The sequence below is a fragment of the Python bivittatus genome, unplaced genomic scaffold (genome assembly GCF_059951505.1).
Source record: "Python bivittatus isolate LINGU-HERP-01145 unplaced genomic scaffold, Pbiv_v1 ctg000330_np1212, whole genome shotgun sequence".
Taxonomy (NCBI): Eukaryota; Metazoa; Chordata; class Lepidosauria; order Squamata; family Pythonidae; genus Python; species Python bivittatus.
Genome location: NW_028277058.1, coordinates 58,517,140 through 58,531,171, shown reverse-complemented (window position 1 = coordinate 58,531,171; position 14,032 = coordinate 58,517,140). Strand labels below are relative to the sequence as shown.

The 14,032-nt window shown below is 43.1% G+C and overlaps 1 protein-coding gene across 1 annotated transcript in view; it reads right to left on the bottom strand.

The window, feature by feature from the left end:
• Window positions 1-14,032, bottom strand: part of SFMBT2 (Scm like with four mbt domains 2) — a 61,219-nt gene that overhangs the window by 21,105 nt on the left and 26,082 nt on the right. Inside the window, exons 8-12 of the mRNA XM_007432623.4 lie at window positions 9,341-9,442; window positions 7,867-8,014; window positions 3,007-3,089; window positions 1,948-2,074; window positions 763-879 (exon numbers count right to left, since the gene is read on the bottom strand). Of these exons, the coding sequence (XP_007432685.2) occupies window positions 763-879; window positions 1,948-2,074; window positions 3,007-3,089; window positions 7,867-8,014; window positions 9,341-9,442 (577 nt within the window). The remainder of the gene's footprint in view (window positions 1-762; window positions 880-1,947; window positions 2,075-3,006; window positions 3,090-7,866; window positions 8,015-9,340; window positions 9,443-14,032) is intronic.

Genomic DNA, 14,032 nt, shown 5'->3' with positions numbered 1-14,032 from the left:
AGCATCCTTCAACTCCCAGAACTCTCACCATTCCTCATGCTGGCTAAACAGCTGAAATCCACAAATATAGAAGATGTCCAGGCTGGGAAAACTGGTCTAAAGGACAAGCAAAGCCTTTTTACCTTTGGCCATCAGGATAAATAAAAACTTAGGGAACAGGGCCTTATCCTGAGTGTACTGTTTCATCTATCCAGCACTATAGGACAGACAGATGAGTTGCGACCTTTCTTGGTGTCCTACAGAATTTTTTCCAGTCCCACCTACAAATAGAGCAGGTTCTCTCCTACTAAGGTACAGACCCCTTGCCTTAGAGCAATGTTTCTCAACCCTGGACACTTGAACATGTGTGGACTTCAACTCCCAGAATTCCCCAGCCAGCACGCATGCAGAATTCTGGGAGTTGAAGTCCACACACCTTAAATTTGCTAAGGTTGAGAAACACTGCCTCAGAGGCAGATTTCAGCAGCCCTGAAAGAGAACAACAGTTGGAGTTTCTGCTTCTTCTTTTGGGAAGCTGGAACCACACCCTCCCCATCAATTTTACTTTTTACTTTTACTTTCTCTAAGTCTTTCCAGGCAGGCAATGGCCTCAAGACATCTAGTTTACATCTGAGAAACCTAGGGTGCTCTTAAATCCTGAACTGAACTCTTCTCTCCAATCATTTCATTTTGCCATGTAAAATCTCACTGGATTCTCCTGGCAAACAGCTGAACGACTACTGCAAAACTTAGGAATCTAAATTCACCATTCCAGGTACCTACCGGTGGTTTTATGTGGTGCCAAGAGCTTGTAACCATTTGCTTCACACCAGCCCACTGGAAATATGTCCATCGATTCCACATCGACTATATATTCAGAAGCTGGCCCATGGGGTAGACCTGTCAATGCATTATAACACAATTAACACCAGAAAGGCAGCACTGGATTTCAAAAAGAAAAAGGAAGATGTGTGGACTTCAACTCCCAGAATTCCCCAGCCAGCATGGCTGGCTGGGGAATTCTGGGAGCTGAAGTCTGCACACCTTCAAGTTGCCAAGGTTGAAAAACACTGATCTAACACAACAGAGAGAAACCAGGACACTAAATTTAAAAAGCAATTTGAGTTTGCTTCAAAGGAAATATAAGTTTAGTGTTTCGCTTACAAGGGAATATATGTCTAGTAGAATATACGTCTACATGTTTTACCAGCAGATAGGTATGTCATAATGCTCATCTCCCCAGCCGGGGAATTCAGATTGCTTTCTTCAACTTCATTCTCTGAGCTAATTTCAGCGGCATAAATATGGAAAATTACTACAGTGGACAATGAATATCTTAACAGCGACTAGGAGGGGGAACCGCAGAGGTCAGTGAGGCTCAGAAGGGGTCCATCAGCACCAAAGGGTAGAGAACCCCAGCTCTAGACCCCTTCTGAAAGCCCCTCCAACTGTTTTATTCTTACGAGCAAAGTTTGGACCTGGTGAATTGACAAGTCAGAGATGGGAACAACCCTGCTCATCTGGTAGCTTGCTGGTTTTGGATACCCCTTTTCCAACTTTTAGCCATGCAGGATGGGAATCCTGGAAATTTAGTCCCAACACGTTAGCAGGCACAGAGAGAGAAGCTGCAAAATGTCCCTAAAAATGTCTGTCACAGTGGATCAACTGGCTTGCATGAAGGAAGGAAGGAAGGAAGGAAGGAAGGAAGGAAGGAAGGAAGGAAGGAAGGAAGGAAGGAAGGAAGGAAGGAAGGAAGGAAGGAAGAAAGAAAGAAAGAAAGAAAGAAAGAAAGAAAGAAAGAAAGAAAGAAAGAAAGAAAGAAAGAAAGAAAAAGAAAACTTCAGGAATTCAGCAGGAGACAAGCAGGACAGGTTTCCCCCTTTTTCAGGCCAATGCTGCTTTTCTTCTGCTGAAAATTCACCACGCTCATAATGCCTCAAGGCCCTGCAGGGAGATTTTCCAACCTACCTTCAAAACAGAGCCACATTAGTCTGTCTTTTACGGAAGTGACGGACGCCACGCAGATCTCGGCCGGATTCCGGGGGTTCACTGCTTCAAGCATCATGTTTTTCATAAAAGCTCGACTACAGGATTCCTGAAAGGCAGCAACAGAAAACCTTTTCAATTCCCTGCTGCTGAAGGTGGTTTAAATGAGGGACAGCGACTCATCCCATTGCCCATCTCTTTTAAACAGGTGATCACTCGTTTCACATTCTCAAAAAACCCTTTTGGGCAAAAAGGACAGGGGATCCAAGTAATCTGCCCCCACTCAACTGTATGGCACTTGCAGGATACACAGGACTCTGTTTAAAACCCTGGGTTGGCTCCAGAAGAAGTTAGTGGAGCTTAAATGTCACAGAATTCAGTAGGAATTCAGTTAATCCCTGGGTAATATGACTTCCATGGAGATAAAAAGCTCAACAGACTTAGTCTAAACCCAGCCCAAGAATCTTCTGCAGCCAGAAATGTATTACCAGGAGAAGATTCAACTGACAGAGAAGCAGAGGAGTATGGAAAATACAGTGAAAGTCACCCTAGCAAGATGCTCCTAACCAATCAGTGAACCTAGTCTTGCCAACCCAGCTCCCAAAGCAGGGAATTCTAAGATTTTCAGGAAGCTGCCAAAAAATATTGGTCTTGCCCCATCAATCCTGCTTCTATCATCACCTTGATACACAAGGCTTTCTTCTTCAGATCCTAGGGTACAGGCAGAGTGCTACATAAACTGGAAAGGAGCACCCCTTTTGCTCCCTAACCCCCCCAATCCACCCCCACCCCAAGAGTTGGGCATCTTCAGCCACTCTGTTGGGGCTACAAATGAAATGCTAATTCTAATGCTTGTTCTAATTTGGCCTACTGCTGTATGTTCCTCTGCCCACGTTTCCCTCTTGGCTTTTCCTGCTCAGATGCTGAAAAATGGAAGTTAAAATCAATGTCTCTATATACCATGGAGATGTAGGATCGTTAACGGCAGTGGGCATGGGATGAGGAAGGTCACAGGGGACTAGAAAGAAAACCGGGTCTTACGTTTCTGAAGCAGCCCTCAGGAGCTGCCTCTGCTCCACATTGCTTCTGGTAATCTGCCCAGTCAAAATCTGGATTAGAATAACCTGCAGGAAATCCCAGGAGACAAACAAAAAAAAGGAAAAAAACCCTTTTCTCTCATTCTGTTTGTGTGAAGACAGAAATGGACAGCCCAGCAGCACTTTTCCCCCCAAGAATAATACAAGTATCCAGGAATCTTTATACCAGCCCTCCAAACATGGTGGAAACTTTCACTAGTTAGAGATTACGGGAATTGCACGGGCTGAGCCGACAGGCACAGTTTAGAAGCTTTTAAACATTATCCAACCCGTGTGATTTTTTTTGTTTAAAATGAGGCTGTCGATGGCAACCTGAACAAGCCAGCATTGTGCCGTGGTGGCAAAAAAAAGTCAAATGCCATTTTAGGCTGCATCGACAAAAGTACAGATTCCAAACCATGGAGAGTTCTACCTCAACTCTAACCCTTAGCTAGCTAGAGATTCTGGGAATTGCATGGGCTGAACCAATATATAGGTAGTCCTTGTTTAACAACCACACCAGGGACCGGAAAATTTGTTGTTAAGTGAGGTGGTTGTTAAGTGAGTCATGCCAATTTTATGACCTTCTTGCAGTGGTCATTAAGTGAATCACTGTGGCCATTAAGTGAATCATGCAGTTGTTAAGCGAATCAAGTGGTTTCCCATTGATTTTTTGCTGGAAGCTGGCTGGGAAGGTCACAAATGGCAATCGTGTGACCCCAGGATGCTGCAACAAGCTGGTTGCCAAGCACCCAAGCACCCGGATTGCAATCACATGACCTGCGACGGTTGTAAGTGTGAGGACCAGTTGTAAGTCCCTTTGTTCAGCATGATTGTAACTTTGAACAGTCACTAAATGAATGGTTGTTGAGGACTACCTGTATGCTTTCTCTCTCTCTCCACACATACACACAAAACCAGCAGGCCTATGAAGCAGCAGGCTATGAAGACCTGGCTGTTCCCCCAGGCTTTGGGCTGAAGTGTTAGTTGAGACCAATACAGGTGCAACTGTGTGGTGAGTTTGTTATGGTGCCTATCGTAATACGGTTATTTTTAACTTCTTTAGATTTGTGTTTTGAGGATGGATCTATCTATCTATCTATCTATCTATCTATCTATCTATCTATCTATCTATCTATCATCATCTATCATCAACTATCATTGTTTTTGGCTGCTTGTTCTGGTGTTTTTGGCCCAGAGTTATGCATTTAAAATGGGCAGCCACATCAACTCTCTAAATAAATAAATACATATTTAAACATTATCCAAACCACGTGATGATTTTTTTTGCTTAAAACGAGGCAGATGATGGCAATCTGAACAAGCCAGCATTGTGCTGCGGCTGCAAAAAAGTCAAATGCCATTTTAGGCTGCCTCCACATAAGTGTCATTTCCAAATCACAAAAGCATTAGCTCAACTTTCTTCTGCATTAATCACACTTGGAGTAGCGGGGTCCAATTCTGGGTATCCCATTTTACAAAGTTGGACAAACTGGACAAGGTTGAAAGAAAGGCAACAAGGATGACTAGAAACTGAGTTGGGTGAAAGGAGATAGATGGGTGTGGGCATGTTTATCCCTGAGAGGAGATCAAAGGGGGATATACAACAGGGAAGGAAGGAAGGAAGGAAGGAAGGAAGGAAGGAAGGAAAGAGAAAGAGAAAGAGAAAGAGAAAGAGAAAGAGAAAGAGAAAGAGAAAGAGAAAGAGAAAGAGAAAGAGAAGGGAGGGAGGGAGGGAAGGAAGGAAGGAGAAAGGAAGGATAAAGGAAGAACGAAAGAGAAAGAGAAAGAGAAAGAGAAAGAGAAGGGAGGGAAGGACGGAAGGAAGTAATGAAAGAAGGAAGGAGGAAGAAGGAAGGAAGTAAGGAAGGAAGGAAGGAATGAAGGAAGGAAGGAAGGAAGGAAGGAGAAAGAGAAAGAGAAAGAGAAAGAGAAAGAGAAAGAGAAAGAGAAAGAGAAAGAGAAGGGAAGGAAGGAAGGAAGGAAGGAAGGAAGGAAGGAAGGAAGGAAGGAAGGAAGGAAGGAAGGAAGGAAGGAAGGAAACATTGAGACTCTTCTCTATCCTTCTAGAGCAGCAAGTGTAGAATAAAGGATTTAAATTACAAGATGCCAAACTGTGACCGAATGTTGGAAAAACTTTCCAGCAAAGCTGTTCTACAGCAGAACCAGCGGCCCAGAGAGGTGACAGGCTCCCCTTGACTGGATACGTTTCAGCACAAGCTGCAGAGCCGTCTGCCTGCAATGCTTTCATCTGGATGCCTACTCTGAGCAAGGAGGTGGGCTCTCTCACCCGTGGCCACTTCCGGCTCTAGGATTCCCTGATCATGTAGCCAAAGGTCGCATGGGTCGAGGGACCATTTTGAAAACAAAAAAAGATGAACCAGGGTCTCCATGCCACTGGCAGTGAACACAATGGCATGAAATGAAATGAAATGAAATGAAATGAAATGAAATGAGACATCCACTCACCTCTGGGCCATTTCTGAAGATAAGGTGCACCCGTGAATACTTTACTCCCCACAAAAAAAGGCAGGAAAACTCAATCCTTTTGAGATGGGGCAGAATGGGCTCAGGATTTATTTAAAGAACAGGAAAAAGAAGGAGGAGGTATACTGTGAATGGAACAACCTGCCAGGAAGATTATAAAAGCTGTCCTCCATAAACTGTGTGTGGAAGGGATGAGAAAGATACGGTATTTTTTAAGTTGCCAGCACGTTGTCCTCATACTTCTGGGTCTGCTGAGTTAAGCTTTAAATCTGCACTGCACCCCTCAGGAAAATGCTGGGCATCGTCTCCATGAAGAGAGGGCTGAGCTTTGCCCATGCAGGAATTTTAAGAGCATCACAGGCTCTCCGTGTTTTAGTAGAAATTCCTATGCGTTGCTGGGCAGACAAGTTTGTAACTTGCAGCCTCTCCATTTTGGGTGGGGAAAGGGACTTGCCTCCTTCAAAGAAGACAAGCAGATTGTCTTGGACGCTGGCCTCAAATCTCCATCTTGAATGCCCGAGTGACCTGTCTCCAAGCCGAGCGCAGGCCCCCGGCTTTCAGAACACAAACATTTAATCAATTGCAGCAGCTTGGAAATTGCGCTCGCTGGGATTAAGACTCAGCCAAAAGCTGAGGCACCCACACGGACGCGCACCGCTTCGATGTGCAAATATGCCAGTCTCTGAGCAGAGAGAAAATTGGCCCTGCTGCTGTTAATGCCTAAGGAAAAAGAAGTCTATAAATCCAGCTATCAACAATGTAAATAGTGTCAACTGAGTGCTTTCGTAGGGTAGGAAATGAATGGATATTAATTTGCTGGCTGGCATCAAATAAAAAAGGCCCACGCCTTTCTTCTCCTTTGGGAATCTAAACAACTCTTCTAACTGTTCAGTGTACATTAATTCCCAACTATTAATCTACCTTACCCAACGTCTTGGATTGAGAAGGAGAAATTCAGTTAGAAGCCCGAAGCCTTATCGGGCGTTTGTTGATCTAAAGGGGCAACCTTGATGCTTTTTGCATCGTCCTGAAGATTAAATTCTGCCTGTAAGAAGCAAAAGGCAGAGAATGTGCCTCCCGGCCACTCCTCTGCTATTTTAGCTTTACAACAGCTCTGAGATAGGAAAGGCTCAAGAGCAGTATTTCCCAACCTTGGTGACTTCCAAGTGTGTGGACTTCAACTCCCAGAATTCTCCTCAATGGCCGTGCTGGTTGTGGAATTCTGGGATTTAAAGTCCACACACTTGGAACTGGCCAAGGTTGGGAAACACTGCTCAAAAGAGAAAGAAACTGGGCTAGTTACCCAGTGAGGATCACGGCTAGGCAGGAATTGAATGTTAAGCCGTTATAGTGTTAATCCACCATACTGACTTTGTGATGCTACATTGATTCTGACACAGAAATGCATTGGTGTTTCAGAGCCGAGTGGAAATTTGAACATGTAACTCCAGGTAAACACACAGAGCTTGGGTGTTTCTGTTCAATCACCACATCTAATATGCTGCCCAGAGTTTGCAAAAAATGTGAAATTCATTGAAAGATTATTTTTACTGGAGCTGCTGAAGGACCACCGCTGATCTGCAACATCTAGCTATCTTCTGACTGGTGTCTGGCACCCTGGGTTAGCCCCTGGAATTCCCTCTATGTTTGCTCGAACTGAAGGCACAATTTTCAACCCTTCTGAGTTGGAAATGGATAAAAACTACAGTAACAACCTTATCACAATTAACAAAACAAACATAGCCTGGATTGTGTATGCGTGATGTGATACCACCCTCTTTATAGACCTCAGCATGGGTCATTCTTGGCCAGCAAAATTTGCCCATCCCTGAATTAGAAACACATGTAAAGAGAAAGATGCCCCTGAGACCAGCTTGACTTATGGTGGCTACACAGATGTGCCGATATTTTCTTGGCAGCAGAAAGGTTTGCCTCCTTCCAAGATGTTTTACGGTTTCCCAAGTCTGGTGCGCCAGCCTTGAGATCCAAGTTCTAATCAGAGCCAAACCTGCTTGGGAGTTTGCATCTCTCTCAGCTTATCCCAAACCTCTTCCAGCATTTGCAAACCAGGAGCTGGTAAAAGAAATGAGAGGAGGAAGCAGAGTGGTGTTCCTCGGTCATCCTTCTTATCAGCCTCCATGAACCTCTGGGCACGCCTGGAAAGCCGAGCGCACGTTGCGAGCATATTTGCAAATGTACGGAATTGGGAAACAACGTTTCTGTCACACCAGCTACCCTTAGCTCATTGAAGCTTCAGTTCCTGGCCCAGGTGGTGCAGTCCCAAAAGAGCTATCCAAGCCACCCAAATCTGGACCAAATCTGAAATCCAGAGACAAACCTTTGGGAGGGGTGAGATGAACTCCATTTTTAAGGCACCACTGCACTGGCATGATCCCCAGGGAATCGGCGTGGCAAAGCATCAATGTTTCGCTTGCTTCAGGACGGAGATCGTCAAGACTGACTTGCACGAAATGGTTGTTGAAAACCTGCAGAGAAGCAAGTGGAGGAATATGAATTCCTTGCAGGAAATACCTGCCTTAGGCTGCTCTTCTGCTACTTGCACTACAGTTCCCATCATTCTCAGCCAAAGTTGCCGGAATGTGCTACACTTTGAGGCTGATTTGGAACGATGGGGTTGTCCTTGAGAAGCTCCAGAAGGCAACCCACCAGGGAAAGCTAACTTAGATGGGAAAATCTGGGAGAGGAAGAAGTCTTTAGGCAGCAAGGTTTAGGGGTACATGAAAAAGCACCCCATTCTAGCTCAGAATCTTCATACACAAAAACAGGTCCTGATTCCCAGTAGGGACCCACAGGCCGGAGTATGACAAGCTACTTCTAATTCCAGATCACCCATTTCTGGAAAAACAGATATCATCCCTGGAATGCTTGGATCAGCCTATTCCAGGGAAAAGACAAGATCAGCCAGACCACTCCCACACGAAGTGTTTTGCACACCTAGAAGTAACCAGTGTTCAAGCCGTAGTGTTTCCGCTTATTTTTATTGTCTGAATGAAACTTATTTATCCAGATCAGTGTTTCTCAACCTTGGCAACTTTAAGATGGGTGGACTTCAACTTCCAGAATTCCCCAGACAATAACAATGTCACTCAACAAGGTTGAGAAACACTGGTCCAGATGTTAACTGCAGTTAAGATTATCTTTAACAGAAGTTACTAGCACTGTTAAAATCAGTGATACTGCATTCCAAGGTTGGTTCCCACATATAGGACTACCACATTTATCACAATTATGATGCTTTATGTATCATTTTGTGAACAAGGGGAACTAAAAACTGTTTACCAATAGCTATTCAATCTCTGCGGAAGGGCACGGAGATGACCTTGGAGAAAATACACGACGACTGTTAACAAAACAGGAGCTTAGCCCGGGAACACAAGGAAGTGTGAGAAAGAAACTCAAGATTGCCCTGCCCTGACTCTCTTTGGTATAAAAGGAAGGACATGCTGTTATGATAGCCTATATCAATAAAGGAGAATTCCAGTACTTCGTATGGTATCTGTTTCCTGACCTGGCCTATCTCAAGGTCTGACAATCCCACATTTACTCATTCATTAGGACTGGATGACCTTGAATTCCTCATATTCCTTTCTAGCTCTCCTGCCATGGACCCTCTGAGCATGGCATGAACTCTAGGCAAAGTTTCCCATCCTCACTTTAAAATCACATATAGGAAGGGCTGCATTTTGGAAGAAGGAATATTAATTGAAAGCATCCTTCCCACTTTCCCCCCTGACTTCCGTTGAGGAGTACCATTGCTGGTTCATTTCTCAATTTCATTTTGGATCTCTCACCTTAGTTATAGTGGCAGGGCAAATTGTGCCTGGTTCTTGTTTATCCACCACTTCCAACTTCATTCCCACTGTAAACGAGTGGTTCCTCAAGTCAGCGTGATCCTGGGAAAAGCAAGTTGAGAAGTTTGCATCACTGCCAAGATTTTTGTCCATACTGCCAGTGATAGCCTACTGTTAGGTTTCATTTAGCATCTTTCTCCATTTTCCTTGGGTCCCTGGATGTCTTCCTTTCATCAATTGCTTCTGCTCTCCACTGTTTGATGATAAGGGAAGAGAAAGCGAATGTTTGGGGCCTCGAAGCTGATGCAGTCAACTTTAGGGGACTGGGGAACTGATCAAGATGTGAAGCAGTAGTCTGGTTTGGAAATAGCACGGGAATTCTCCTAATAATTTTGTTTGGAAAACCTTGAGTCATTTCTGAGTTAATCTAAGGTGAGAGTGGGAGGGGTGGCCCATCTTCAACATCACATTGATTTCTGGACCAAATCTGACCAGGACCTTGTCTTGACTCTCCACCTTCATGACAACACACAGGATTGCCCCCCCACCCTCTTTTTCATTGTAAACTAAATTGTGACCTAATTTAAGGACTACCCCAAATTTCATGATCTGGATTGACTCAATAGGGCTTTCAATTTTTCTAGAGGAAGGGAAAGATACCCTATCACTGGTCCTTGCCTTGTTAGCTCTTCAATTCATCCCTGATTCTTATAGGATGCCTGTGATTACCCCAAATTTCATGATCTGGATTGACTCAACAGGGCTTTCCATTTGGCAGTGAAAAGATTTTATTATTTGCGAGTTACTAGAATTAGTCATTCATTAAAAGAAGAGTACACAACTTTTATTTATTCTGCTAAAATAAATCACTTGTGGCTGTCCACAGTCCCCTTTGGTCAAGCAGTGGCTTGCTGAGTTGTCTTATGACCTCAGAATATGGCCTTTTGAAAGCAAACAAGCAAGCAATGGAAATCATACAAGGATAGGAGTTGGATCTCTCAGGGTAACAAGACCCCATTGATCAACTCGTAATAGTTTTTCAGTTGCAGCAGGAAAAAGAATGGGTAAGAGAATGATGAATCATTTTGGAAAGCTAATGCAGAGAGCATGACATGAACAGGATAGCCCCTTTTCCAACTAACAAATTCAATTAAAAGGCATAACCTGATCAGATGCTCCTGAACATTTATGGCTTTTAATCAAATTTGTTAGTTGGAAAAGGTGTTACCTGACTCCTTCACATTTGGCCAACGGAGAGGAACACCATTCTCCTTCTACACCTCTACAGTAAAACATTATTTCTGCCTTTACCAATATATTTAATGAAGGCTATCCAGTAGAATTTAGAACTGCAATATAGGGAGATGGCAAAATTAACTTCTTGGATTAGAGAAAGATCAACAACTACATTTATCAGTGACTGGAAACCCCTTATGGACTTTTTGCGGAAAAAAGAGAAAAATGAACTTGTGATTTATGGGTTTGAAGATTAGAAAGGGTAGACTATGGAAAGAACGAAACTATGATATAATTTTAGAGAGGGTAAAATATAAATGTATCTATAACTGCTGTCAAGAAGATCAGAAGCCGCTTCTTTATAAACTTTTTCTTTTTCTCTTGTTTTTCCTTATTTTTATTCTCTCTTATGGCTTTTATTTTGTTAAACTTTCTTTAATAAAAACTATATCAAAAAAAAGAACTGCAATACAGAGGTAAGTATAAATACCACACACTCACACACGCTTACAAATTTGCACAACATTAATCATGATTTTCGGCGAGAAATCTACCTGCATCTACTGTTTAATACTGTATTCTCAAAAGTTAATTCTGCATCTGTTCCAAACTGTATTTTTAAAGCACTTGGTTGTCTCATGCTTTTAAAAGCACTCTTTAGCTCTTGCTCTTTCAGACATAAATGTGGTTTTGCAAGTGAAACTAAATAAACTAAAAAAAAAAGGAGATTCTCGGAATTACTAATGCAACTGCAGTGCAAATATCTCTGCTGTTCTTAATGCAAGAAAGTGTCAACTTGGCAGAACAAGACTAAAACATCTAAGGCTTCTTGTCACAACATCCTTTGTGATAGGTTCTCTCTTTCTCGTTCATGCTTCTTTTTAAGCAAAAGGGAAAAGTTGGACCAAGCTGAAGATTAAAATAACTGACTGAGCTGACAAAACAGAGGAAGGGAGAGGACAAGGAAGAAAACTGCTGGTTTGAATTTCATATTTGTCATTCAGAAGTTCTTTCAAACAGGCTTATTCTTGTGTAATGGTATGTGGGAATGGCCTTGGGGGACAGGAGGAAGAGTCACAGACTAGGCAACAGTCAGATAAGCAGCAGCTGAGCCCGCAGAAGGAATGGGGGTGGCAAACATTTCAGAAGGGACCCTCCCTAGTTTCTTGGGCTATAAAGTCAAGCGGGGAGAGATGTGCTTTCAGACTTGCAAGATTCAGCTAATGAAACCTTACAATAAAGCAGAATTAATCCATCTGTTCATGCTTCCTGTCTGGACTACCTTGCAAGGCTGACATCTTACTACTCGCTCCCTGTCATCTTCACCAGCTGCAGCTGAGATGGGCATCTGAATGGTTACAGGGGTGGCAAAAAATGCAGTCTGTGCAACAGACCATCTTTTCAGACTAGACCATGGTGTGTCTATGTCTTTCTTCCCCCTGGGGATGAAAAGAAACCTCTGGGCAAGCATATTTTGAAAGTAAGCAAGTCAATAAACAAAGAAGAGATCTTGGGATTCATTGACTAGAAAGGTTTGTTTATGGGAAGAAGGGAACCATGATATATAATATGGGAGGGTGGAGATGGTAATTACTTTGTAACTGCTGCAAAGAAGATCAGAAGTGACTTCCTTAGACATCTATCTTTTCTTTCTCTTTCGTTATCTTTCACTTTTTTTTCATTCGTTCCTGTCTCCTTTTTTCTACTTTTCCTTTCATGTTTCCATAGTTTTTTAATCTTACATAAAATCGCAGAAAAGATGCCAAGTTTGAAAAATACTTTCCTGGATGGTGGATGGTGGCAAAGCAGAAACACCAGGTGGTTCTGGTGCTGGAAAACTGGGGCAAAATTGAGTCAAAAAGGAGAGATGGCCAGACAAGGCAGGAAAAACTGTTCACATTGCTGAGCTGTGGGGTAATGTGGGGGGAGGGAAAAAGTAACAGCTGAGCGAGCATTGGACTCTTAAAAGAAAGCGCGTGGGGACCATTTTTGCCTTTGTGGTTGATGTGTAAAAAGGTGGTGCCTTTTCAGGAGATGATATTCAAAGAAGTGAGAATAATAACTAAGAATGTGTTCCACAGCTGGGACTACTACAGATTTTTGAGAGAATTAACTCTAAACCAGTGTTGTCCAAACTTGGCCACTTTAAGATGAGTGGACTTCAACTCCCAGAATTCCCCAGCCAGCATGGCTGGCTAGGGAATTCTGGGAGTTGAAGTCCACTCATCTTAAAGTGGCCAAGTTTGGACAACACTGCTCTAAACTAAACTAAAAGTTGTTAGTGATATGCTCTGTTACAGCAGTGATGGGTGAACCTTTGGAAGACCTGAAGGACCAGGTTGGGGACAGATCCTCCTGGAGAACATCTATCTATGTGGTTGCTAAGAGTCGAAAATGACTCGATGGAACATAATCCATCCGTCCGTCCGTCCATCCATCCATCCATCCATCCATCCATCCATCCATCTTTAATGTACTCTAAGCTTCTAGGCTACCCAATAGCTGCAATCCTCTGAACAACCTACACAACCAATAATCTAGGACAACTATTCTAAAAATCAAAGCAGATTTGGGAAAGGCACGTCCATGGAAAATTGCTAGATGCTACCCCAAAATGAAAAGACAAAGATAGTTCCTCCCCCATCAAAGATTTTCCTGCCTCCCAAGTCTCCAGGGAACCAGAAAAAAATCTCTAGCATGGGCTTCCTGTCACGACACCAATTAATTTCCATAATTTCTCAGTGAAAGAAAAGCTTTTCAGTGGCTCATGTTGAACTCAACACTGAGGCACGGCGTTGATTAGCAGTTTTCAGTATTTGCTTAGCACACAGAGCTGAGAGATGTTACAGCAGGAGGAAAGCAAGAATGAGAGAAAAAATGCTTGTTGTTATGATTCAGGCTGTAAGAGATTTTCCTCTCCTCTTTCTTTCACATCCTGTTGTTTCAAGATGACCTCAGCATTTATGAGGTTGTAGAAGTTTCATATCTTACTGCTCTGTGGGTTTAAAGCTCGGTGCTTTAACAGGGGGCTAGAAGAGGAGGAAGGGGGTGAAGGCGAGAGATTAGAGAGATACGAATGTTTATTGAAATTAAAATGAATTTACTTTGCACATGTACACGGCTGCCCATCTTAGTCAAATATCTCTGGGCAGCTAACAAAGCATGAAAAAAAAAGCAGAAACATACATATAAAAACAATAGAAGAGACAATAAAGAACACCATGTAAAAATCATCAGTTTTTCAATCAGCACAGGGCAAAAACACAGATATAAAGCGGGGTGCACTCCTGAAGAGCCAGGTTTTGCAAAACAGGATGAGACCATCCAAACTTCATTGGGGATGCTATTCCACAGGATAGCACCACCAAGAGAAGGCATGGTTTGTAGATCCCATAAGATGACACCGTTTCACCGAAGGGACCCAGAAGATGCCCATCCTGCTGGATCTGGTGGGAT